This window comes from Oculina patagonica, chromosome 2 (assembly GCF_052425735.1).
Source record: "Oculina patagonica isolate OP01 chromosome 2, crgOcupat, whole genome shotgun sequence".
NCBI classification, from domain to species: domain Eukaryota; kingdom Metazoa; phylum Cnidaria; class Anthozoa; order Scleractinia; family Oculinidae; genus Oculina; species Oculina patagonica.
In genome coordinates this window covers 27,180,936-27,206,579 of record NC_135759.1, presented here as the reverse complement: position 1 = coordinate 27,206,579, position 25,644 = coordinate 27,180,936, and the positions used below count along the sequence as shown (strand labels likewise).

The following is a 25,644-nucleotide window of genomic DNA, read 5'->3' as shown; positions in this document are numbered from 1 at the left end:
ACTTGCAGTTTGGAAGGTTTCGCACTCTCCGTCCATCACAATCGAAAGATATCAAACAAAACAATCAAAGTCAGTATATCGATGTTGTATGTTTATATGCAATGAAGGTCAGCCTTTGGGTCGTGCTAAACGAATCACGGCTCTTGGTTTGAAGAATCGTCTTTGGTAGTTGGTTCGTACACGACGCTGACACGCTGCTTTAACCAAAAACAAAAGATCTGTCCTAAAATTAATATTCCATTTGAATTCTGCATACAGATGACTCGTCCTTTGGTAGGCATAGAGCATCAGTATGTAAAGCCCAAGCGTTGTGGTTACAATACTCATCTACACTCGGACAGGAGAAGTCTTGTAAATCAGGTGATGCGTATTTCTTTCTAATTATGGTTATTGGTAAACTTTCAGACTGTTTTGGTGATCAGATACTATGATAGTCTTTGGAGCTTGTCAACAGATCGACGATCGGTTATCGACAACGAATGCGCGTCAAAACACGAATTACCGGGATTTATTCTTCAATGCGTTGTCTAAAGTATACACAGAAAGAAAATCGAGAAATAACCATCGACATCTACTGCACTTTGAGATCAACATAGCGAAAACGTAATTATTATTCCGAGTGTGTGATAAACCCGGAAGTGATTGTGCAGATTTGTTGGATTTCGGCACTGAGGTAAAGCTTTCCATTCTAGCTTAATTTCTTTAAGCAAAAATCCATGTCAGTCGATTGTCCAAACTGAAGTAAGTATTTTTTACGTTTCGAAGACTTTAGAAGGAAAAGGCGATGTTGGTTCAACAGGATTACTGAGGTATATGACGGAATCGCTAAGCAATTTCTTTGTAATTCATCTATCTTAGCATGTATGATTTGGCCGAGAAAACTACTCTGCGAAGTGCAATTAATTCGATAACACACCTTACTCGTGATAATTACACTTCTTTTAATACCCAGATGCTTATGCCTGTGCATGTGTGCGTTCTATTTATGAATCTCAATTTAAATCCATGGTTAGACTGACCTTACACGAGCCAGTAAAAATGGCGAAAGGATCGATATTTGAATCACGCCCCAGTTTTTCAAAGGGGGATAACGCCATCCATCGGATAAATCACTATCCGCTGGATAACGTAGTTTGTTTTGTCAACACTTATCAACTGGATAGTGATTTATCCCGTGAACCAGATATGTCCAGGATTGAATGCTAATGAGATGCACGTTCATTGATAAAAGTTCACCAAGACACACCGAGCTATGGAAAAAATAGCAAAGTCAAACATGAAGTACTCATTAAACAATTCTTAGAAATGTTTCTTTTGCCAATTAAACAAAAATATGTCAAAAACAAAAGCCTTCACCAAAGAGTTTTTAAGTTATTACCCTCCAAAGGTAAAAATAGTGTCCTTTGACCTTTTTTACGTTTCCATGGCAACGAAATTTTCACGTCGTTTTGGATGCGATTGTGTTTAAATTGTGATGAACGCTTTACTGATTTACTGTAAAGTTTTTCAGCCACATCATCGGGTTAGATGTAGCAGAATGCCAAACACCGGAAAGTGGGCAAACACTATAGCGAGCCACCCTTACTCAAATTTCTATTAAATAGCCTTAATTGTGTCTAATCAAGTAAAAAATTCAAATGCCATCATAAAACATAAAAAATAGTATTGATTAAAACCAAAAAAGGGAAGTTTGTAAACTTTAACTGTGAAAAAACTGCACCCGAACTTTGAAATGCGCTACTATTTGACATAAGGAGTGCCAGCACTTTTTGTATTTTTCAAGACAAGCTAAACACTCCCCATTTTTTCAAGCTAAAAAAACCTAGCGTCAAAATACTGCCAGTTTATTTTTTTTAATAAAAAAGTCGCTAAGTTTGGTGGTTATAGCTTCAAAAGTTTATTTGAAAAGAGTCCCCCCCCCCCCTGTCTGAATATAGTTAATACTTTCTGGGGGACCTGGAGTGGGAGCGGTTTGTAGGACTCACGGTATGTCTTCCGGCATCTAAAACAAACCAAATTAAATGATTTTACATTAAGGGCTCTTCCTTGTAATGTACTTTGCTAGTGAGTCTAACAGAACTGTTTAAATCCTGTTCAATTATCTGTGGTTGTTTTTCTTATTATTTTTCTTTAACATAATATTTTATATATTTGTTGCTGCAATAAAAGAACCTGTCCTTCGAGTAAGGACTTGTAATTTGTATTCAAAGATTGCACACTTGCAGGGATTCCTTTAATTTTCAACCCAAGCTAACCTGAAATAAAATACAAACAGCGGCAACAAACATAACATATGGACTACGCATGGTCTGAAAAAAAGAGTCTAATCACAGTGATAACAATAGGTGAGAGCTAATAAAGCCACAACAATGGCAACGACAAAGACAATTACAATGACAACGTGTAAACCGATAAAAGTATTGCTTTTTATGGTTATATCAGGCTGATGTTAAGTGGTCACCATACCTGTTTCTATTTTAGATTGAATTGGCTCCGCGGGACGTTAACTGACTTAAAAGCAGTGTTTAACCCGCAAATAGCATGATCTCCTTGTCTGCATTGACGTTTATGAGGCTTCTGCTATTCTACTCTGGTTAGTGTTTCATAAACTTAACTAAAGTTTTGTTAATCAAGGTTAATTTTCAATACGGGCCATACATACGTCCTTTTCATGCAAGTAACACTTCCGTACATTTATTGTAGTCTTCTTATTAATTCTTTTAGAGATATCGGTATACCGAAAAATAATATGAACTACAACTTCGTTGTTCGCTTTCTCGCCTTTCAATGGGCTGTTAACAGGTCAATTTATAATGGTTTAGAAACTTGCAAAATCAACAAAACAAAGCTACTTTAATAAAATCTCGTTTTCACTATTATTTTACATTAGTATAAAAGAAAAAAAAAAGAAACAGTTGCTCCATGTTGGTTTTCGGACAAAGAAAGACAGGAAGTTTTGAAATTAATCATGGCCTTTGTGATACACCCGGCAGTATTTTCAGTAAGCGGTAACTGAGTTTTATAAATACCTAATGATAACACAAGTTCATTTCCTTAGATACACATGTCCGCCTTACTGGCCATAACGTGTCTTTCGCTGGTCGTGTTGAAGTATTTGCTCATGGAGTCTGGGGACGTGTTTTGAGTAATCACTGGGGTCAGACGGAGGCCGCCGTGGTATGCAGACAGCTTGGCTTCCCAGGAGTCATTACGGCCTTGAAACAGTCATCATTTGGAGAAGGTTCAGGACCAGTTGTGATGTCTAACGTACAATGTACGGGTACTGAGAAGACTTTACAGCAATGTCAGTATGATGATTGGCCCAAAAGCGATATATATAGTGACCGTGAAGTGGGAGTGATTTGTAAGACTCGTGACTTTGATCCAGATGACAGAAGTAAGTGCTTCATGTTAGATGCTTTTCTTACTAGTTATTTATTCAAATATAAATAAATCTTCAACAAATTCATGGCTGCAAAATGACTTACATGTAGCAACAATGTCAATATTAAGTTTTGCTCAGAATTAAGGTGTCAGCGGTCGGCAAGTGACAGAGATAAAGGGAGATTTACCAATATTTTACATACTGGTGAACTTTAAACATCATTTTAGGTGTGATTTACAGCAAAATCGTTCTCAAAATCAGATGAGTTAAAACCAGAGTGATACAACCCAATCAGCTGCATAATTTGCTAGAAGGAAAAATCTAGCAATTTTCAATTTAACCTCAGTGAAACTTGGAAGGTGACTGAAGATTTGAAATTAGAGTTGCACGTACAATATAAACGTGTTCGGTAAGCGATCGCCTTCAGTTCCATTAAAAAATATACCAAACAACAAAATAAATTGGTGAGTCCTACCTCGATGAAAACTTTTTAAGAGTTAGTCACGTGGCCCTCGGCCGCGAAGGGGAAAGTGTGGCCCTGGGAATTAGTTTGACATAGCAAGATACCCGGAACTTTTGTTTTAGGTGGTCATTAAACATCAAAGTAAACTAATTTATTTCTGGAACCAGTATTGCGATCGGTATAGGGCATTTAAAAAAAGAAATGGTTTTAAAGCCGATCTGTTTTTGAAACCTATTTCGGTGACTATGTTCACCTTCTTCAGAGTTAGACAAAAAGTTCGTTTTTGTCTAACTCTGATGAAGGTGAACAGTAGTCACCGAAAATTTAGGTTTCAAAAACAGACCGACTTTAAAACCGTTTTTTTATAATTTATTTTTCTTTTGATAATATATTTCTTATACCTCCGTTAGACATTTCAATTCATCTTCAAGGATCCTCAGTTCCTAATGCTGGTCGAGTAGAAGTGTTGTACGCGGGGGTCTGGGGAGCAATCAGCAGAGACACCTGGGATATTAATGACGCAACAGTGGTTTGCCAACAGCTTGGTTACCAAGCCGGGGCGGAATCAACTTTGACGAACGTCATTTATGGTCCGATCAGCGGTCCAGTGTGGATTACTAACCTTCAGTGCTCCGGGAGAGAGACAAATGTGATGAAATGCTCTCATGATGTGATTGGAAACAAGTCTGAATCGCAATCGCGCCGAGACGTTGCTAGTGTTATTTGCAAGGACGGATCCTTGCCGAATGGTAATGTTGAAGTTCGCTTCCAATTTGTTTTTGTTTAATATAGTAAAATACTATAGTAAATCACGTTGTACAGTATGTGGCCCTTGGTCCGCGAGTAAAAGTTATAAACTTAAATATCTTACCTGAATCAAAGCCCGATGGGCTGAAATTTTTCTTGAAGAGAGATTTTTTGTCCGTCTTTATAATTACAAAGTGACAACGTCTAAACTAAAATAGTTTTCGTGTAATTCAAAAAACAGTGAACGTGCTCGCAGGTCCTTGGTCCGCAGATGTGGTCCTTGATCCGCGAGGCACGTGAACAGCCTCAAAATTACTATGAATCGCGATAGTTTTCAAAAAAGATACAACATTTTAGCAATATTTAATCTATTCTTTACTATTTTTGACATTTTTAAGCTTCAGTCTTGTTGGAAGTCGTTGTGAGGTGCGAGTATAAAACAACTCGTATACTCTTTAGATTTCTTTCAGACAGAAGTCTCCGACACAAACCCGCGTATTTATTTCTTCATGTTAAAACTTTCCAAATTTATTTTGAAACATTCGACGCGAGGATAAATGCCGTAGGACCAATGTGTGCACCCGGTGCTTATTATTTTACTGAATTATCGTTGTTTTAAAACAATTTTTTTTTATTCACAGTCAAAGGTCACGGACCAAGGACCCATGTGCGAAAATTGTTTATAACTTTCATTAGTCGCTAAATCGAAAAATTTGCAACTCTGCAAATCTGAAATCTGAAATCAGTTGATCTATTAACCTGTTCTCCAAAAAAAAAAAACACGTTTTCCCGTTGCGTTTTATCTATGCACTAGCTTTTAATAGTAAAGGCGACCATGTAATTCACGGACCCGCGAAAAGTTGAAATTTCAAGAAAGGCAAATTTATCTGTCTGTTGACAAGCGTGAATTTCGCACCGTAACCGACAGTACAAAAGCTGAAAATTTGACATATCAAAGAAGAATAGTCAAAAAATCATTGGAAACATTCCTTTTTTGCCGAAGTTTAGTTATCGAGGAAATATTAAATCATATTCGAAAAAGTCGCGGACCAAGGACCTCACGGACCAAGGACCACATACTGTACATGTTTTGGTGTGCAGTTTCGCTGGGTAGTTATACTCGTCCTTTATATTGCGACTTGAATAATCTAACTTGTGCCAAACAATTCTGTTTTATTGTTTACAACATTAGAGAGTTTCGTTTAGACATTTTTGCCGGTTTTGAAAGGAAAGGCATTATGTAAATCAAAAACGTCTGCACTTAAGTAAGCTTAACTCGCTACTTAAGTCTGAACTCGATTCGCAATGAGACTCAATGATTTTTTTCCCGTAAATATTCATGTATGACCACAGCGTGACCACCCTATGTGTTCGCGGACAAGAAAATTAGTAATCTATGGGTTATTAAAGCATTGAACAATACATATTTAGGCTCATCTTGATCCGGATATCTCAGTTAAGTTAAATGAAATGTTATTCGACTTGTGAGTGGCCATTAAGTGGTTCGCTTGGTTCGCTCGTCCGTTAGCTTGTATGTAAAGGAAGCAGGCGCGTAGCTGAACTTTTTGTAAGGGTGTTAGTATTGACAGGAATATTTATTAAGGGCGGTTATTTAATACGAGCGCCGAAGGCGCGAGCCTCTAGGGGGATCTGGGGGCATGTCCCCCCAGAATATTTTGAATCTAGAGGCCCGGAAATGCTATTTTCAGCATTGTGTACGTCAATATTTCAAACTCGATGGAGTGTAAAATAACAGGTATTTTTAGTCATAACAACAATATTTCCGGCGTTTTGTTAACTTGATACATTCATACATACATACCGGCTTAGTACACTAAACGTTTTACAAAAGCTTGATGTGTGCTGCAAAGGTTAAGCCCCCACCCCGGCTCCACCTTCAATGTACTAAAAGCGGCGTCAAATCGTCAATATGCACTAAATACACCATAGTTAGTACTAACTATGAATGCACGTATTACCTGGGTCCCCCGAAATTGTAATCCCCGCATTTTGTTTATTGATACTCCATTTATCAAATCCCGGACGCCTGTTAAGGAAATACTTTTTCAGCAATGGGATCATTTTGACTACATATAATACTAGGGCACTAAGATCCATTCTCCTAACAATTTAATACTTTCCCGATACTTTTAGCGTTTTCGTGCAGGGTAATTTAAAAGCTGCAACTCTCAAAGTTTGTTTTCCATTCCCCCACTATTTGCTAAAAGCTGAAAATCAACAGTTTGTGTTTTCGGTCCTCCATTATTGACCTCCAAAGGGGGTTCGTTCGAACCCCTCGAACCCCCCCTCCTACGCGCCTGGGAAGAGTCTCTCCCCTTATACATACAAAGCCAAAGGTCGAAAGCGAAGATGTCCGAAGACTACAAAAGATTTCGAGGAGAAATCCGAAAATTTTCGACTATATTTTCGTCGTTACATTAACAAGCGAGAGATATATTTTTTACAGTGTAAAGATACGATTTTTTCCGTCATAATGTTTTGACTTCGCCCTTGACGCTGACTAAAGGATGGCGGGCTCTTGATACAGTACTCCAAAAGGTTTTCCAGAAGACCGTTTCGCATGGGTTGAAAAAAGAGACCGATTTTCGAAGAGCACATAAGAATTCACAATGCTAAAAGACATTGATTTTCACGAAAAACCTTCCAAACACTTAGCAGTATTTTATCCAAAAACAGAACGCATTAAAAAATTGGCCAATTTAACAACAAACACTTAAAATATGGGCAAATAACACTTAACACTAAACCCCATTCAGACCTGCTTTTTTGCCCCCACCCTTACTATAGCTATTGCACAGGGATGTAGGTCATGTCGCCCCATTGCACGGTCGCCCCAAGTACCGAGGTAAATTAACATATAACAGCATGATTAAGTCCCAATTTTCGCAAACACAACAGGAAGAAATTACAAAATAAGTTGTTTAAGTATTACTGAAAATACTGGAACCAGAGTTCCTGATGAACACCTTCATCAGAGTCAGTGAAAGTTTGTTGGAGCTCGCGCTACCAATCCGTGCGTTAGTGCGACATTTTAATTTTGATCGGCATGAATTAACGGAACATAAGCGCGAGGAAAAGCTTTGCGTTCGTTGATAGCATCGCTGTCCAAAGTGGAGTGCCACGACTCCAAGAAAAGCCTCTTGCTGTAATTGACTACACCACGCTCGAGGATCTGGGCGTCCTTAGGATGGATGTTATGTTCCGTTGACTCAGCATGCTGTTTAATTGCTGATTCGCTATTGCTCGCGCACTCCACTCGAGGATCTGGGCGTCCTTAGGATGGATGTTATGTTCCGTTGACTCAGCATGCTGTTTAATTGCTGATTCGCTATTGCTCGTGGCACTCCACAGAAACAGATCGGCTTTAAACAATCTTCTTTAAATTGTTTAAGTATACTAGCTATAGCTTTTGTTTTCATGTTTGCTTTTGCTTAACTCGAAATATCTATTAGATAAAATATTGGTTTTATTCCCCACTGTAAATCACGTTTAATAGCTGCCATTTTGTGAATAAACGGATATGCTGTATTATTTTCATAATATTGTTTTCAATACTGTATTTTCTTACTAGGAATGTCAGTTAGGCTACGTGGATCGCACTCAATAAATATCGGACGAGTGGAGGTTTATTACTCTGGGAAATGGGGAACAATTCACAATAGCGGCTGGGACATAAATGATGCAACAGTTGTCTGCAGACAGCTGGGATATTCCGGAGCATCGTTGTCAGGCTATGGACTATTCTGCTCCGCTGATGTTCCAAATTGGTTTAGAAACTTCAGGTGTTACGGAAATGAATCATCTTTAGACCAGTGTGCATGGGATTTCATTACTTACTCTTCATATAGATATTGTGCGGATGTTGTGTGTAGCAGCATGGCTGATTCAGGTAAACGTATTACGTGCGGTTAGTATGTATTTATCTTTTATTAAAGGGACTCTCGGCAGCAAAACAACAACAACAACAAAAACACTTTAAATTCGAACCAGTTAATTACATATCGAATTAAAGCCCAGGACCAGTCAAAGAGAACCATTATAATTAAGTATATTTTGGAGCTTTGACCGTTTTTCAGCTAAGTGTCTTTTTGACCGTCTGGTCTATTGAAGAGAAAACAGCGGTATAACTGGAAGTGGAGGGCAGTTTGCCAGTATAGCTAACTAGGTAAACTCTCTTTACAAAATTAACATAACGCCAGGCAAAGGGGTTCTATCATGTGCATCACTCGAAAAGTCAAAAAGCAAAAGACGTATTTACTAAAAATAAAGGTCTAGCTTTGTTAAAATGACTTGTTTAGTCCACTAAAGTAACAAGAGAGGTATTATCATTACATGTTTTGGTATTATTATTCATGGTAAATCTGTATATGTGCCTAGAATTTAAAATGAGGTTGAGTGGCTCCCCAGTCCCGCACGCTGGTAGAGTGGAGTTTCGATTCAAAGGCGTTTGGGGAACGATCGGCTCGTTCTCCCATTATTATCATCATCTCTTTCACTTTTGGTACACTGATCCTGAAGTAACTCGTGTAATATGCAGACAGTTGAACTTTGCTGACGGCATCCTGGCTACTAACTGGCCTGTGTTTGGCCGGGGAACTGGGCCCCAGTGGTTTTACAATTATGAGCTTCAGTGTCTTGGAGACGAGAGTAATTTACTGAATTGCAGTCACCCCACACCTCATCTGACAAGAAGGAGTTTTTTCTCTGATCTCGGTGTTGTTTGTAAACCCGATGTTCCCCAAACAAGTGGTAAGTCAGAGAATTGAGGAATGGAATGCTAGGTACATGTGGAATGGGTAACCTTCCTTCTCAGTCATTTATTTCTTTGTTCTTTCGTTCGTTTGTTCGTTATTAGTTATTTGAACAAGAATTTCCAACGGTTGCATAACGTGTCAAATATTCATCAACTAAGGTGACTGAATAAGACTGGTCTAACTCTTAGTTTTAACCCTATGGAAAAATCCAACTTGGGTGATCATGATTTCTCCAGTTTCTCTCCACCTGGGTTAATGGAATGTAAAACTATACGAATTGTGTAATTTAGTAAACTGGAGAGATTGTGTCAAAACAGTCGATATTTAGTGAAACCTTCATATAATGTGCGGTTGCCATGGCAATGTAAAGAATCACGGACACAGTTGACATATCAAAATTTTTTCGAGGGAGAAGAAAACAGCTGCTGAGTTTCAGCATCATGAAGTAAGTTCTCAGTTCAGAATTGCAGCCCCCCCCCCCCCCCCCCCCCCCCCCCCCCCCCCTCCCTTCTTGCACATCCGAGGGTTCTCTTTTAAAATACTCTAGGTGGATTCGCCTAATTAAATTTCACAGTTCGCGATCCTATTGCATGTACTCAGTACTTATAATTATAAAGCCAATTAAGACTCTTGTCAGTAGTACCATTTACCAGGCGAGGATCTTACCGACGTCGAGAAGAAGGTTATTTGGTAAAAGAAGAAACTAACTGTGAAGAAAAGTCTCCATATCGGGATTAATGAGTAATAAATAGAAAAGAATTAAGCCCCGGTCACTTTATGTCAAAGCAAAAGTAACAGCGACACTAATAAGCAATCATACAAAGGGCAAACGGAGACGAGATTAACACTACCAACTTACCATATATGTTTTCAAAACAATTGATATAAAAAATTGCCTTACAGATTTCCCTGTTCGTTTAAATGGATCCAATGTTCCTTTTGCGGGTACGATCGAGGTGATGTACCAAGGAGTCTGGGGCGGTGTACTAGGTCGTGGTTACCGGTATGTTGATATTAATGTTGGTCACGTGGTATGCCGTCAGCTGGGGTATTCTGGTGCCGATGAGATTTTTAATGAAGCAGTGTTTGGACAAGTAAAGGGACCCTTGTGGATATGGAGGATACAATGCAGTGGAAACGAAACAAAAATCTCAGATTGTGCAGTGACAACATGGGACAATGCTACAAACACGCACCCTTATTATCAAAATCCAACCTATGCGGCTGGTGTGCTGTGCAATGAGACAAATTCCAGGGTGTTTAAAGGTAGGTTATGGTAAAATCATTCTTATTTTTATAGAGAAATGAATAAATCTCCAAGAGTTCAGCTACCCTCAATTAATTCGTACGATTTGAATTTTTAAAGCCCAAAGCAATATTTTTTAATGAAATCTTGCAGCCAAATATTTCAGTTCTGTAGGAGTATTGCAACACATATTACAAAATGGTGTCAATATAACACACAAGGTTTCGAACGTAAAAAGTGAACTATATAAATTTCCGATTGTGGAATTCTAGTTTAATATTTGTTTGCGTATCAGACCACGCGTGTGGTTTCACTCAGTTTCACTTCGCGTAATGTTTACTCAAGTCTTACCCCGATCCGTCGCTTAAATTTGCAGCTGTCGATCCAAATCACTTTCTTTATCACTTGAAATGCTATCTTTGGTGTAATCTTTTTGTTCCAGGCGCTAGAGAACTCTCTCTGCGCTAGTAGCGATCGATCTCGGCCGATCGATTCCACCGCATGTTGAAATCGGAAAATCACTGCGTGGGCCTATTCGTCGTGTAGGCCACATTGAAGTGTTTCAGCTGAAATTTGCGGAGGGACTGGGTAATTATCTAGTCACTCTTTTTGCAATCTCGAGCCCAGAGTGTCTCCCGGCTCCGCGGTCCATCAGCGGTTGGTCAGCAGTAGGGTCGCCGGTGGACACTCTGGGAAACTGAAATGTATTTCTCTTTCTCTATTGGCCCTCACAGAACAATAGAAATCAACACGGAAGTCTGAAAATCTTCCCGGAAGTAAACCAAACCGGAAACCCTGGAAAAACATTTTTTTGTTTTCCATGGTCAAATGTTCAGAAGTATCAGCTTAATCTTGTAAAAACACCTAAGAAATCGTGATGTGGCTCTAAATAAATGAAGTATTTTCTAATTCTTCCCTTCCCTTTGAACGTAAAAGAAACCATGAATAAAAAAGGACTTCCTTTAAACGTCGATTCTGAACGGAGTTTTTAAACAACAAACGACGGCGTCACCAAGGACAAGGTCGATTGAAAACTCAATTTATAGTTGACTTACAAATCTCGCTAGAACTACTGTTTTCATTCAAACTTCCGTTCCGGTTGAAAAACTGAATATGGCAGACAGAGCACGATTCAAAATAATTACTAATGACGCAGAATTTGAACAAAACGCGTTGTTGTTTTGCTGAAGAAAATGAATTGTACAAAAATTATAACACACGTGTGCACGTGCTAAGTCGCCAAAATGCTAATTACGCCTTTTAAATAGCGTAGACCTGTGTGTGTGTGGCCTTCAACGTCTTTATTAATATCACCGCCATTCCACGAGGAAAAAATTGTTTGCTTGAAAACATGCAACCTATCCTGAAAAGATGCGCTGTTAGCGAAAAGCCTTTCCAATATACAAAAGTCGCCAAACAAAAGTATGCGAAAGTTGCCAAACAAATTTTTTTTATGAACAGAACAATAGCTTGTCTGTGCACTGTGTATTATGTAAATTTCTTAGCTGTCCTCGGCGAAACAACAACGGACACACGCACACAGTCTTCACGGACGGAATCCTGGAAGGCTAACAACACTATTGATTTTAAAACAAACATAGCAGAATGCTCAAGAAAGAGACTAAAGGAAATCAAAACACCAGACGCAATTTTGATAACTCTCTCTTTTGTTAACTGCAGGACGTTATTGTTACTTTTGTTGAATCAATAAACACCAGTAATACTGTAGTTCAACTTTTACGATTTACTTCCGTTCTGGGAAATTTACTTCCGCTTGGAACTACGAGCATGCGCAATAAAAAACGGAAGACCAAGATTCTTCCTGAAATCGACCTGAAATTGATCTGATCGATTCCAGTTTCCCAGAGTCCATCCCATACCGCTGACCGACTAGATGGACTCTGGGCTCGAGATTGCTCTTTTTGCCAAATTTCGTGCAATCTCGAGCCCAGAGTGACCCCCGGCTCCGCGATCCGTCAGCGGTTGGTCAGCGGTAGGGTCGCCGGGACTCACTCTGGGAAACTGAATAATAATTCAGTGTCTTACTGGTCCTCACAGAACAATAGAAATCAACACGGAAGTCTGCAAATCTTCCCCGGAAGTAAACCAAACCGGAAACCCTGGAAAAACATTTTTTGTTTTCCATGGTCAAATGTTCAGGTGTATCACCTTAATTTTGTAAAACACCTAAGAACTCGTCATATGGCGCTACATAAATGAAGTATTTTCTAATTCTACCATTCTTTTTGAACTCAAAAGATACCTTGAATAAAAAAGGACTTCCTTTAAGCGTCGATTCTGAGCGGAGTTTTAAAACAACAACCACGGCGTCACCAAGGACAAGGTCGATTGAAAACTCAATTTATAGTTGACTTGCAAATCTCGCTAGAACTACTGTTTTCTTTCAAATCTCCGTTACGGTTGAAAAACTGAATATCGCAGACAGTGCTCGATTCAAAATAATAACTAATAAAGCAGAATTTGAACATAACGCGTTGTTGTTTTGCTGAAAAAAGGAATTGTACAATTTTGTGCACGTGAATTGCGTGAATGTGTGCACGAGCTGAGTCGCCGAAATGCTAATTATACCTTTTGAATAGCGTTGACCGGTGTGGCCTTTAACGTCTTTATTTATATTACCGCTATTTGACGAGGAAAAAATTATTTGCTCGAAAACATGCAATCTATCACGAAAAGATGCGCTGTCAGCGAGAAGCCTTTGAAATATACGAAAGTCGCCAAACAAAAATTTTTATCAACAGAACAATAGCTTGTCCGTGCGTTGTGCATTATGTAAATTTCTTCACTGTCGTCCGCAAAACAACAACGAACACATGCACACAGTCAGGCGGAATCTTGGAAGGCAAACAAGATCTTTGATTTAAAACCATTATAACAGTATGCACAAGAAAGAGACTAACGGAAATCAAAACACCAGACGCTCTTTTGTTAACTCTCTCTTTTGTTAACTGCAGAACGTTTTTGTTACTTTTGTTGCTTCGATAAACACCAGTTCTGTCAATACTGTGTTAGAAATAGTTCAACTTTCTCGATTTACTTCCGTTCTGGGAAATTTACTTCCGCTTAGACCTGAGGGCATGCGCAATAAAAACCGGAAGACCAAGGTTCTACCTGAAATCGACCTGAAATTGATCTGATCGATTCCAGTTTCCCAGAGTCCGTCCCTGACGTGGGGATCGGATGTAACGAAAATTTTTTGCGAATTTTCTTTGTCATCAGACTTCAGCGACTGTATTATAATAACAATGATAACAACTTTAATAGGTAGAAACACAATTACCGGCATCCCGGTAGTTAACATTGTGGCCCGTAGCTAAAACTCTACGTCATTTTACATTTTTATAGCCACTCTGTGCCATATAACCTTATGCAAACAGTCCAGAGAGTTTAGAAGAAACTTATTGTTACAATTTGACTATTTCTGGTTTCTTAGATTTAAAAGTAAGGCTAGCTGGCGCACCAATCAGCAATGCTGGACGAGTGGAAGTATTTTACGCAGGAGTCTGGGGCACAGTGGCCCGCTGGGGATGGGACATGAATGCTGCTCACGTGGTATGCCGTCAGTTGGGATATCCTGGAGCTATTTCATCTGGTGATAGTAATCAGTTTGGTGTCGGTACTGGACCAGTGTGGTTTACAAACGTCAGATGTCTGGGTAATGAGTCTAGTTTCGGCGAATGTTTAAAAGATGCCTGGAACTACCCGAATGGACGTGGCTATAGTAACCTTGCAACAGTCCTGTGCAAATTACCATATCGATCAGGCAAGAATTAATAAGTGATGTTTTACATGTGCACACTTCTTTTTTATTGTAAACATAGAAAAGCTGGGCATTGATTTGCAGGTCGATCAAAGCCCCACTCTTGAAAAGTTATTTTGATAACTGTAGGACGAAAATTGCCGCGAATTAATCATGGAGCCAATGGGTTGTAATATCCACTGCCCACGGCAATACGCAAACTAAATGACACCAAATGGCCAATTTCCTTTTTTTTGAACAAGAAATTAAAGAAGAAAACGACCAGTTGCTCTTTATGAGACGCGCCTGCAGAAAATTATGATCATTTCATATTACAGACAAGCCCCAACTTTGAACAGTTAAATACAACCACCACGATTCCCTGCGGGTACGTCTCATATAGGGAACTGGGCATTGGTGAGGGAGGTGAATTTGAGTGCACGAAATGTTGCTTTGTTCTGCTTAAGGGAGAAGTGGCCATCCACACGTAACGAACAAAACGCAATAAAAACTATTTCCAAGATAAAATGCCTAGTTACCACAGAAGCTGCTGTCACCACTAAATATAAAGATATAAGATTTGTTTACATTTTTTTTTCTAGTGCTGTCCCTTTTTACCTTCTTTGCTGTTTGGATGAGCAATCTTTAATAACACAGAAATAATTTCCATGAAAATATTTAATTGATATTTAATTATTTGCTACTCACTCCAGATAACTTTCCAAATTGCTCGCAAGTCGCGTGTGCAAACAACGGAACGTGCTTTGAGACTGCAGTTGGTGCTATTTGTAACTGTACAGATGGATTAACAGGTGTCCATTGTGAAATACGTGAGTTAAGAGAATGATGTTACAACTTGTAAGAATCGTGGTTTTTGTTAGAATCAAATGCATGGAGTGTTACTTATGGTCGATGTACAATCATTTGCAAAAAGTGTTAAGACACATTTTCCGAGACCTTGTGTCCTTCCACTTTCCCCATGATCATTGTTGATCAACTTCAGGATTATCTTCAAACACCTTCTACAACTTTGAAGTTACAAGGGGGGGGGGGGGGGGGGGCACTGAATGACAATCGTTTTTTTTTTTCAAGAATGGATGTTTTGGAAGAAAGAGGAGTCTTAACTGTCAAGTGGTTGCAGCTTTGTTTTGTTGAGAATGACTGCAGACAAAATCCCAAAAGATTTAAACATAATTTTAATAAGTAGCAGTTGGAAACTGCTCTTTTAAAATGTTACACATAAGACGGCTTCAAAATTGTCCCCAAATCCTGATCGTGATCGAAGACGTCCTCGTTCTTCGAGTAATTAATATTATTCATTTTTGGAACATTCTTATTATTAAATTACCAAGCAGTCACGGTGCAATCTATTCTGAACGCCTCTTTTAAGAGGAAGGAAAGTGTGAGTAGCAGTTATTATTCTTGTTTCGTTTTTTCAGCGGCATTTAACCCGTGTCAGAGTTCTCCGTGTAAAAATGGCGGTAAATGTTTCAGCAATGGTTCTTCATATCTCTGTGCATGCCCCAAAGGACTCACGGGACAACGATGTGAACAACCCATCACAGCAGGTAAGGCCATCCCAATAAAATGTTTCGTTTCCCATCGCCCGACCGACCCATTTTTTTTTTTTTCAAAAAGGAAAAAAAAAAATTGCAGATTCACTAGTCAAAGAAGCAAGTACTTTAATTTACAAGCACACGATCTTGTTTTATCAACAACATTTGACATTATGTGATGTCCTTGCCTTTAATTTTGATTAAAGAAAGAATAATTGAAATAACAAACGAAATAGCCACCTTTTCGCATTCGTAACCCGAGGCTTTCTTCCTTCAAGCGTTCCATCTTTTTTCTTTTTTTTTTTTTTTGCCCGACCGACCGACCCACCATCACAAGAGACGAGGCGATGGGAAACGAAACATTTTATTGGGATGGCCTAAGATGACTTTACTAAAGTTAACATACCCCACTGTAAGTATAGGTAATGTCTTAAAAAAATCCTTTAAGGAGTTTTTTAAGACCGGTATTAAAATAGGTAGCCGGTAATAAACCGGTATTAAAATACCAGTTTTCAAAGAAGAGTTACTGGACTAATTTTCACGTAGGGGTAAATTTCTGGGAGGAGTTAAGAATCAAATTAGTAATTTAAAAATAACTTAAACCTACAAAAGTAAACTCTATCTCAGGCACCATCGAGTTCGACGAAACAATTTTTCTTATCTTTGTTTAATATAAACGCCCTCAAGATATAAGCTTCCCACGCAACCTCGTTCCCAGGGCTTTTCCCTTGGTTTTGGGGGAAAAGTCCTGGGAACGAGGATGCTTCCCAGGGAAATTTCACACAGCCGAAGAGAATGAATCCGATAGAATATTGGCTAACGATATACAAGGGCAATTTCATGTGCTTTGAAACTTAATGATTAATTCAGTCTATGTAAATGAATTATTTTACAGGCTTCAATCCTTGTCTGAGTCGCCCGTGCCCAAACAACACATCTTGCCATGACAACAAAACACATTACTCGTGTGTTCCAAATGACATCGAGACCATAGCCATTGATGATAATGGGACTCGGCGTCTGAAAAACAATGGTAATATTTTTTCTGGCCTTTTTATAACTCAACGAAGCTACCACTTTTGGATGACTTTTCTTTAACTTTGTCGACTAACAATGTGACAAGTTTACAAGGGTTGACGCTATGCTTTGTGCTAATTGGCTAATATCCGTCAGATGTTGTTTTTTCTTGGATTTGACTGGCTGAGACAAAACTGTCCAATTTTTCTTACATTGAACAGTTTGTGCATTTTAACTGAACGTCATAATTGAAACTATCCAAATTTAATCCCAAATTGGTCAATTATTAGAAATTCAGGAAAAATAGTTGTGCTGATAATATAGGATTTACTGACAACTATATTTATATATAAATTAAAAGCTACCTCTAATCTAACAAAAACAGTCATTTCTCGAGTCTAGTGCTAATTCGAAATATGAGGGTATAAGTGTCACGAAATTAATTAAAATTGCATTATTTTCTTCCAGATAAATCCACAACAACAGAAGACATCTTCAATACTCCCTTTATTGTGCTTATGTCAGTTTCTGCAGCACTCATTGTGATTCTCATCATTGCTGTTGTTTATATGATCTTCCGAAACCGAAGACACCAGAAACACCAACCCAATAACCCAGGGACGGTTTTCAGCAACATGGCCTACAAAGGTGATCCCGTAAACAATTTTAACGAAGAAGAAGCTTACCAGTCCAACGACGTTGACCTGGGTACTGGAATAACTGAGCAAAAGAGACAAGACTCTGGCGCTATCTATGAGGAGGCTTCCCGACCTCTTCCGCCAATTCCAGTCCCTCATAACACGGCGAGGAAGGAAGAAATAAGCAAGCCAAATTCAAGGTCGGCAACAAAGAAGGCCAACATAACATCACCAACACGAGCCGGCGAAGAGCATTACATGGGTTTATCACAAACGAATGTAAGCAACACCACAACAAGTGTTGCCCCACGCGCTGTGGGAACGTACTCCAACAGCTACATGTCCCTGACACCAGTTAGACCAGCAGATACATCATACTCCTCGCTTAACCCAACCCGCGTCCAAACCCCCGCGGCAAAACAGCACAGAAATAAAGGAAACAGAAGAGAAGAGAGCCATCAAATGTATGAAAACACAGGAAAATAATAGCCATCATCGACAGGAACTGGTAAATGTATTGTAACACATGACTTGTTTGGATGTTAAAATACAATTCGTCCCACTAAAGCCTCTGGTCACAAACGCGATTGTTCTATTATGACGGTTTACGTCGAACATTCGATCAACAAAGGCAAAAATAAAGTTACCAAAAAGACTTCATAGCATGGTAACAGTATAAATACAGTTAAGAAGAATCTATCGAAATTTTAGTTCTCAAGCTGACCTTGCGATCGAGAGAAAAACGAATTTGAAGTTCTTTATATTTTAGTAAAAATGGACGTTTCACGTCAGTTCAAAACAAAACAAAACACCATGCGTTTTAAGCTTTTCTTACTAGGTTTGACGGTAACATTCTCGAGAATGCTTTAGAATGTAATAGCGGGGTCAATTAGAGAAATGAATCACAGTGAGATGTTTCAACTACGAACAGTCTACAAAATGTACTGAGCTATGAGTGGATTTTTGGTAATTAATTTTCGCATTTATTGGCTGAACTTTCAGCGGTATCCTTCTTATATATATATTTAGCTGCAAAACGAAATACTAGTTTTAGTATAGAGTTTGTAAACAATCATTGTACCCAATGTTTTTAGCGACAGCGACCGTTGTCGTAGGCAAACTAACAGAGTTTATTTGAAAAATGCACTGCATGTTAAGCAAAAAAATATTTAGAAATTTTGAGTCCACTTTTCTATAATCTTGTAACGCTTTGGATACACAGCAAATATAATAATTCAATAATGAATCATGGAGGAACCATGCACTCGAGAGTTTCAGCATCGTAGCTACAAAATTGCGATAACTCTTCGTGGGGGTGTATGTCAGAAGGTTGAAGGACCTATCAAACGCACTTGGTTACGTACGTAAATATAAATAAATTTGGCATATGCTATTAGCGTGAAGAGGATACTAGACTAATACGAATAAGGCATTTACCTGCAACAACAGCACACTGTATATCTACCTTGATTTAGTAAAAGGTGTCTTCTGATTTTGACACAACACTGTAGTTCTGAGCTATATTTCGGCAAGGAGCGTTGGATGACGGCTGGTTTTAGCTCGAGGTGAACGTAAGGTACTCTAATTTATGTCTTTTCGAACCAAGAAGACTGCATTAAGGCATTTTGTACAAATCATGAATTTTACTAATTTAATCAACTTGGTAGTAGGCTAGTACGAAGATCCCACTTCTGACACCATTTTGAGTCCGGAAAGACAGCAAGACAATAAGCAACACAACAACATGCATAAACTCACAGCTACCACTCTCCGACCTCGCTCCTGCTGGTCAGCGGTCAGTAGGTATTTCATGTTACTACATTCATCCCTGAATGTTTTACACGATTTTGTATTACATTGGAACCCCGTTAATACGGACACCAAGGGGACAAGCCAAAATGTCCGTATTATCGGGGTGTCCGTATTAAGCGGGGTCTCAGAAAAAAGTCACGGATACATGTTTTATCAAAACAAAGACGAAGGCATTGCCAAACGTTTCTGCGGCAACAAAACGTTGTTTAATTGTACTTTAACTGTAACACATGCAAACTGTGAACTCTCTGACTAAAACTAATAGTTTATACGAAAACCTTACGATCTAGTCAGACACTCGAACTAAACTTTAATAAACTCCGCAACAGTGGAATTATTTAAAAATGTCGCAACTTTACTATATACGAACAAGTAATAAAACGCATTTCAACAGCAACAGAAAGATTTCTATAAAGTTTCCTTTGAATTGAAAGGTAAACGTTAAACGTTCTTAAACTCTACAACTGAACTCATTTGAAAAAGTCGATAACTTTACTTTGCACGGAAGCTTTTAGGTTGCGACACAAGCAGGCAGACTGAAGATTCGACAAAACCTTTGCTAGTCACTGACGCTATTAAGCTACTCTTAAATTAAAATCGTTTTAACGAATTCTTTCATTATTTCACCAGCTAGGGTGAAGTTAGCAAATGATTGTGACAATGAACATTGACAGTGCACAGATAAACAACAGTGTCCGTAAAGCGAGGTTGACAATGTATACAAGTTTGTCACTCGGGACACGGAAAAGTGTCCGTTGTCCGTATTAAAGTGTGTCCGTATTAGGCGGGTTGATTTTAGAGAAAATGTACAATGTTTTCGTCGGGACCAACGAAACTGTCCGTAATACCGGGGTGTCCGTAAAGCGGGGTTCCACTGTACTTTCAAATAGCGGGAAAACAATGTAAATTGGCTTTCCAAAATTAATTTCATTTTTCCTGAACTATGGTGTATAAATAACGAAAACGTATTCATTGCATTAACACCTTCGGACAACGCCACTAGATAAGTTAAACAACTTAAAGCAAGCAGGCGAAGTTTGTACACAACTACAGTCGAAGCTCTCGTAAGCGGACACCCTCGGGACGCGAAAAAAGTGTCCGTAACTGGAGCTGGCCGCTTACGAGAATGGTTCTCATAAGCGGCCACTAGAGTTGTAAGGGATAAATGGCCGCTTACAGGAGCTTTCCGTAAGTGTAAGTGGTGTTTCGAAATGTAACCGGACGTGGATGACGACAAAACAAGCACTGAAATATGTTACTGTAATTACTGTAAAATCATTGTGACGAACGGCGATGTAAAGTTGATTGGTAAGAACAAGATACAGAGGTTGTTTATAGATTTTCTTTGGGGTGTCCGCTTACGGGAGCTCAAAAACAAAGAAAAAGTCTAACTCGTTATCTCTGAAAGTGTCCGCGGCCGCTTACGGGAATGTCCGCTTACGAGAATGTAAAAATACAGAGTTTGTATGGAAGTTAAAAACGGGGTTTCAAACCAGGCGGCCGTAAGTAGAGCTGTCCGCTTACGAGAGTGTCCGTTAAGAGAGCTTCGACTGTATTTCAAAGCACGTGCTATTTTCCCTTTTATCTGCCTCTTTATTCGGCTTTCAACCAATGCTTACACCCCCCCCCCCCCCCCCATAGGTGCCCATACGCTTATGACCATAACTCGATAGTGCTCAGTAATATAAAAGCATGAACCAATTGTTTTGTAACATTACCGGTAAAATGTCGATTACTACCCGCGACCAAAACTCGCACAAGGGAAAATAAAAGGCAAACAATGTTTACGTGTGTCACAGCTTAACCCTTTAACCGGCAATCGTACATATGTGTACGAAAAACACCAGCAGTGATTGAAAAAACTCTAGCTTTTACATATCTGGGCTCATGTTAGTAATGACTGCTTTTTATGGCAAAGTGATAATTTTCCGGCATAGCTTTAAAAGCCAACTAACTGACTACAACTCTTGATTTCTGTTGCATATGGTTGTTTGTTCAGCAGCAAATCTGAAAATGCCCGTTTTCTACCTAACAGGACAACAACAAAAAACACACATCTTTGCCTCCATTTTTTTAATGAAAAAATAATACTGACTTCAAAAATATACATTTGCAGCAAACTTCAACCCTATTCCTTTCCGTTCACCAAGGAAATTTGCCATCAATCATTCAGCAGACTCAGCAATTACTATTCGATTAGCGATTAGAGCTATGCTTGCAAACCTGTAATTTCCTCATCGGTTACCGAAAGGGATGCCTGGGAAAAACAGTCATGGCGGCGGCAGGAAAGGCTACCTACCTCTATTCCATATAGCCACCCAATCCTGCCGGCAAAATGTTGCACCGATTGCATTCTTTGGAAGTCAGAACTCGTCCAAAATGCCTTGGCAGGTCTTGGAATCCACCCACAGAACGGCCAGAGAGACAACTTTACTCATGAACCGCCATCTTTCGATTCGAATATTTTTGGCGTTCCAATCAAGACAAAATCATCTCTCACCTCTGGTTTCTTTCAGATGCTGTCCTCTACCCACCATCTAGCTTAATGATGCCAGCCTGGGGGCTTCTGCAGTGAAAAATGACTCGAAAAATCACTTATAAACACAAAACGTGCCAAATCCAAGCCCAACAGCTCGCCTACGAAAGAAGCAACTGCCGACTACTGACGTCACAATAAAAATTTGAGCCCTCGGTGTTTCGAAACAGCACACATTTTTACTTAAACTTCTTATATGCAATCACGAAGTTCTACACAATGTCTAAGCCCAGAAAAAACCTTTAGAAAGTCACTGAAATTTGACGGTTAAAGGGTTAACCTTGATTTTTTGTACTTGTTTAAAAATATACTGGTTCAGTGGTAAAAATGAACTGGGCTAATCCCAAGTCACCAGGTTCCTTGCTTAGCTGGACGTTCCTTGAGCGAGTGGACCTGCAGGATGTCATTTGAGTGCAGTTGGGGGGGGGGGGGGGGAGGGGGACAGGTCGCCTGCACACTGCTGTGTTTTATGTTTTGAAAAGAAACTAACAGAAGTCAAGGTGGAAAAAACAGTGTTAACTGTTTTTTTTCTCAATAAATTGGTTTTCTTTCTTTATATTGTTTAAACAAAAACAACAATAGTTGTGCGCTTGTTACGCTAGGAATAACAATATACTAAACAACATATAACTGTATAGGATTGATTGAAAACTCAACGAAAAATCAATATTAAAATAAAGGAAACTTTGCAAATCGAAAGGTTACATATATGAAAAACAACAGGTCAGAAAGTTCAGATATAGAGACCTTTTTTTTAAAAAATATATATATATATATTCGTGTCTGCAATATGGTAGCTGAATGTTAGTGGCAATATTTACGCAAATATATAAGGAACGATTCCTGAAAGAATGTCTTATTAGGAACGTTTACTTCACGGCAAAAATAATTAAATGGTTGTTACGCTTGGAATAACAACAAAAGAAAGCTGCAAGGAATTGACAGCTAAACCACGGAAACAATATAACAATGAAATAATTTTGCAACCCGCAAGGTTACTTGTAAACAATACTTGCTTCACACTAGAAGCTAAGTTAGTTTGAAGTAAGCACTAGCTTGACTCGAGTGCACTTGAAAATCTTAAGTCGCATTTTACAAAATCTGGCTTCACACTTGATGACAAAGCATATTACTTGAGGTACTGATCATCTTTAGAATCGTGATAACGCTGCACGCCGCTTTCATTTGGCTTCCATTTCAGCTATTGGTCAAGTGCGTTCTCAAGTTTGGTGTAGACCATACTTGCCGGCGTACTTCGGCTTCTTTGCACCCCTTCACATTCGAAATAGGTTCCAAGTGCACTTAGATTATACTTACGAGCTCTAGTGTGAAACCAAGTAATTGGTCAGAGAACTTTATGGAAACAAATACCTTCACGTATTCGTTGATTCTGCCTCCAGAAAGCGATGTTTCGTTCCTACAAACGAAATTGATTCCGCCTCTCGAAATAGTTGCTTGACTTTGAAGACAAGACTGATTTCTGGCTCCGCAACTCGAAGGGAACCAACGATTTTCCAACTGCATCCGATCACGTGCCTTAAAGCGATTCCAAGGGTTAGCGATTCCGAAACGTCATAGACGTTTAGAACACAGAACACAGGCGATCGAAGCGATCGCGATCGTGTCGATCGTCGCAGACGTTAGCGATCGTCTCTGTAATGTTCTCATATAATCGCCCCGATCTCAAGCAATTGTTTTTGAAGCGACAGAGGCGATAGAAACGATCGGGGCGATCATATGAGAACCAGCCTTAAGACATGACAGAAAGAACAGAGAACTTGCAAAAACGTCTTCCACACACACAACATGAGCAATGGCGTCTGAAAATATCGTATCATCGTTGGTCGGATCCCGATCAATTAACTCCGAATATCCAAGTCTGTAGGCGAGCCCATCCGAAGTACTAATTGCTGCCCGATTGCCACCTCGTTTCAAATCGGTATCGATCGCTGTCCCGTTTATCGTCAACACGAGAAATTACGACCAATCAGCGTCCAGCATACCTGCTATTACGAAAATTAACGACCAATCGGGAGTCCTCGAAATGAGTCTTGTGATGAAAAAGTGTCACAGCTGTGGGCTCTTACTTCGTGTAGAAGACACAGTTCACCTTTAACAATAGAGAACTCTAGTTCAACTAAAGGACAAAAGAACGAGGAATATAATGAAAACAATAAGTTTGCGAGGCAGTGTTCTATTGTGACGTGTCCTGTGCTTCTACACCAAGTCTGAGGAGCCCAGCTGTGACACAAAAATTTTGACGAAGAGATTTGCTCACGTCATGTTCGACCTCACGCTATCAGCGTGTTCTTTTGGATTCTGTTGCGTTCACGTATACTAAATTTGATTGCGTGGCTCTGCTAGCTATGTTATAAATAGTTTTAGTATACCCGATTAGCTATCAGTAGCTACTGCTGTTACTGCTACTGCTACTGCTAATCCAAATACCTTATAACATCATCATCATCATATATTTTTTTGTACTAAAACGCCCAGATACGTCAGCGTGATTAAGGATCAGCAGCGTGACTAATGCTATTTTTAACTTCCAATCACAGGGCGGTGCAGTTCCTGTTTGAAGCTACTGTAGAACGCACGTTTTCGCTAAAAAAAAACAGTGTCATACTTACACATGGCGGACGGTATGAAAATATTTAGCGCAGTGAATTTCATTCTTTAACTTAAATTCTCCATCAAGAAGTTTCAAAGCATCGCGATGTTCAACCTCGTTCCCAGGGCTTTTCCCTTGGTAATTTGGAACGGGAAGGGAAAAGCCCTGGAAACGAGGTTGCGCGATGTTGAGAGAGAAATGCTAAATATCGTCCGTCTGCCTGTGTGAAAAGCTTTTACTCTAGATCTGTCCACTAGCGAAAGACGTGTGACGCTGCTCAAATCCTTGTATGCTCCAAGGTAAGTACGTCATAAACAAAATAACTCAAATGGTAGACAACTTAAAACTTAAGAAAAAAAATGCAAAACCTTCTTTTTGGTAGTATAATTTTGACTTAAGTTGAGCACTTCATTTGCATAAACTGATAAAAATTATCAAGAGTAACATTTTGAAACCCCTGCCGTTGAAGAAAACAAAATACGTACGCGAGTGCGTGAAGCACAAGCTCTTCAACTGACATGGGAGAAAAGAATCTGTTTAGGGTAAAATAACAACTTCTCTTTCAAATGTCTTCATTTGTCTTTTTTCGAGTCTCCTTCGCAGCCGTTATTTGGTTCGTTACGCCATTAGGGAACTTTAGCAATATCGACGGCAACGCCGAGGACAACGCCTGGTGCAAGATAAATTTATATTTTACTTGAGAATCTCGCGATTATCCAAATGTATTCAGCGTATCTATTGGTTTAGGAACAAGCTGGAGCTAAATATGTCAGAAAGCGTTCATCATCAAACAGAAACTCGAAAATTTAGTCGACGTCGTTCACGCTCTGCAAAATACGCAGAACTTGGTCATTTGACGTTGTTGTTTTGCATGTACCAGGATATAAAATGCACGTGCAAGGCTTTTATTCTACTCATTAAACCTTTTGTTTGGTGACATTCTGTTCACGTTGCCGTCGTCGTTTGCTAAAGCTCGAAGGAGACTACAGTGCAACTAGAGTGATCTGAAAACTGAGTCCTCAATCTCAAAGCGGGGACCGTCGCGGGGACCTGGCCTTGAATGTTAAAGCTCGCATTTTGAATTACGTTACAATTGAT

The 25,644-nt window shown here is 39.3% G+C and overlaps 1 protein-coding gene across 2 annotated transcripts; it reads left to right on the top strand.

The window, feature by feature from the left end:
* Window positions 1-163: 163 nt before the first annotated feature.
* Window positions 164-20,282, top strand: LOC144643840 (scavenger receptor cysteine-rich type 1 protein M130-like). 2 transcript variants are annotated; one of them, XM_078503220.1, is made up of 12 exons: window positions 164-360; window positions 2,482-2,593; window positions 3,059-3,397; window positions 4,259-4,597; window positions 8,188-8,505; window positions 8,994-9,365; window positions 10,274-10,636; window positions 14,071-14,400; window positions 15,090-15,206; window positions 15,816-15,944; window positions 16,828-16,965; window positions 17,418-20,282. In XM_078503220.1, the coding sequence occupies exons 2-12, from the start codon at window positions 2,542-2,544 to the stop codon at window positions 18,071-18,073; spliced, it is 3,153 nt and encodes a 1,050-aa protein (XP_078359346.1). In that variant the 5' UTR covers window positions 164-360; window positions 2,482-2,541; the 3' UTR covers window positions 18,074-20,282. The 2 variants fall into 2 exon arrangements, with proteins under 2 accessions (XP_078359346.1, XP_078359345.1); XM_078503219.1 differs by lacking the exon at window positions 164-360 and having other exon boundaries at window positions 2,173-2,593.
* Window positions 20,283-25,644: the final 5,362 nt, after the last annotated feature.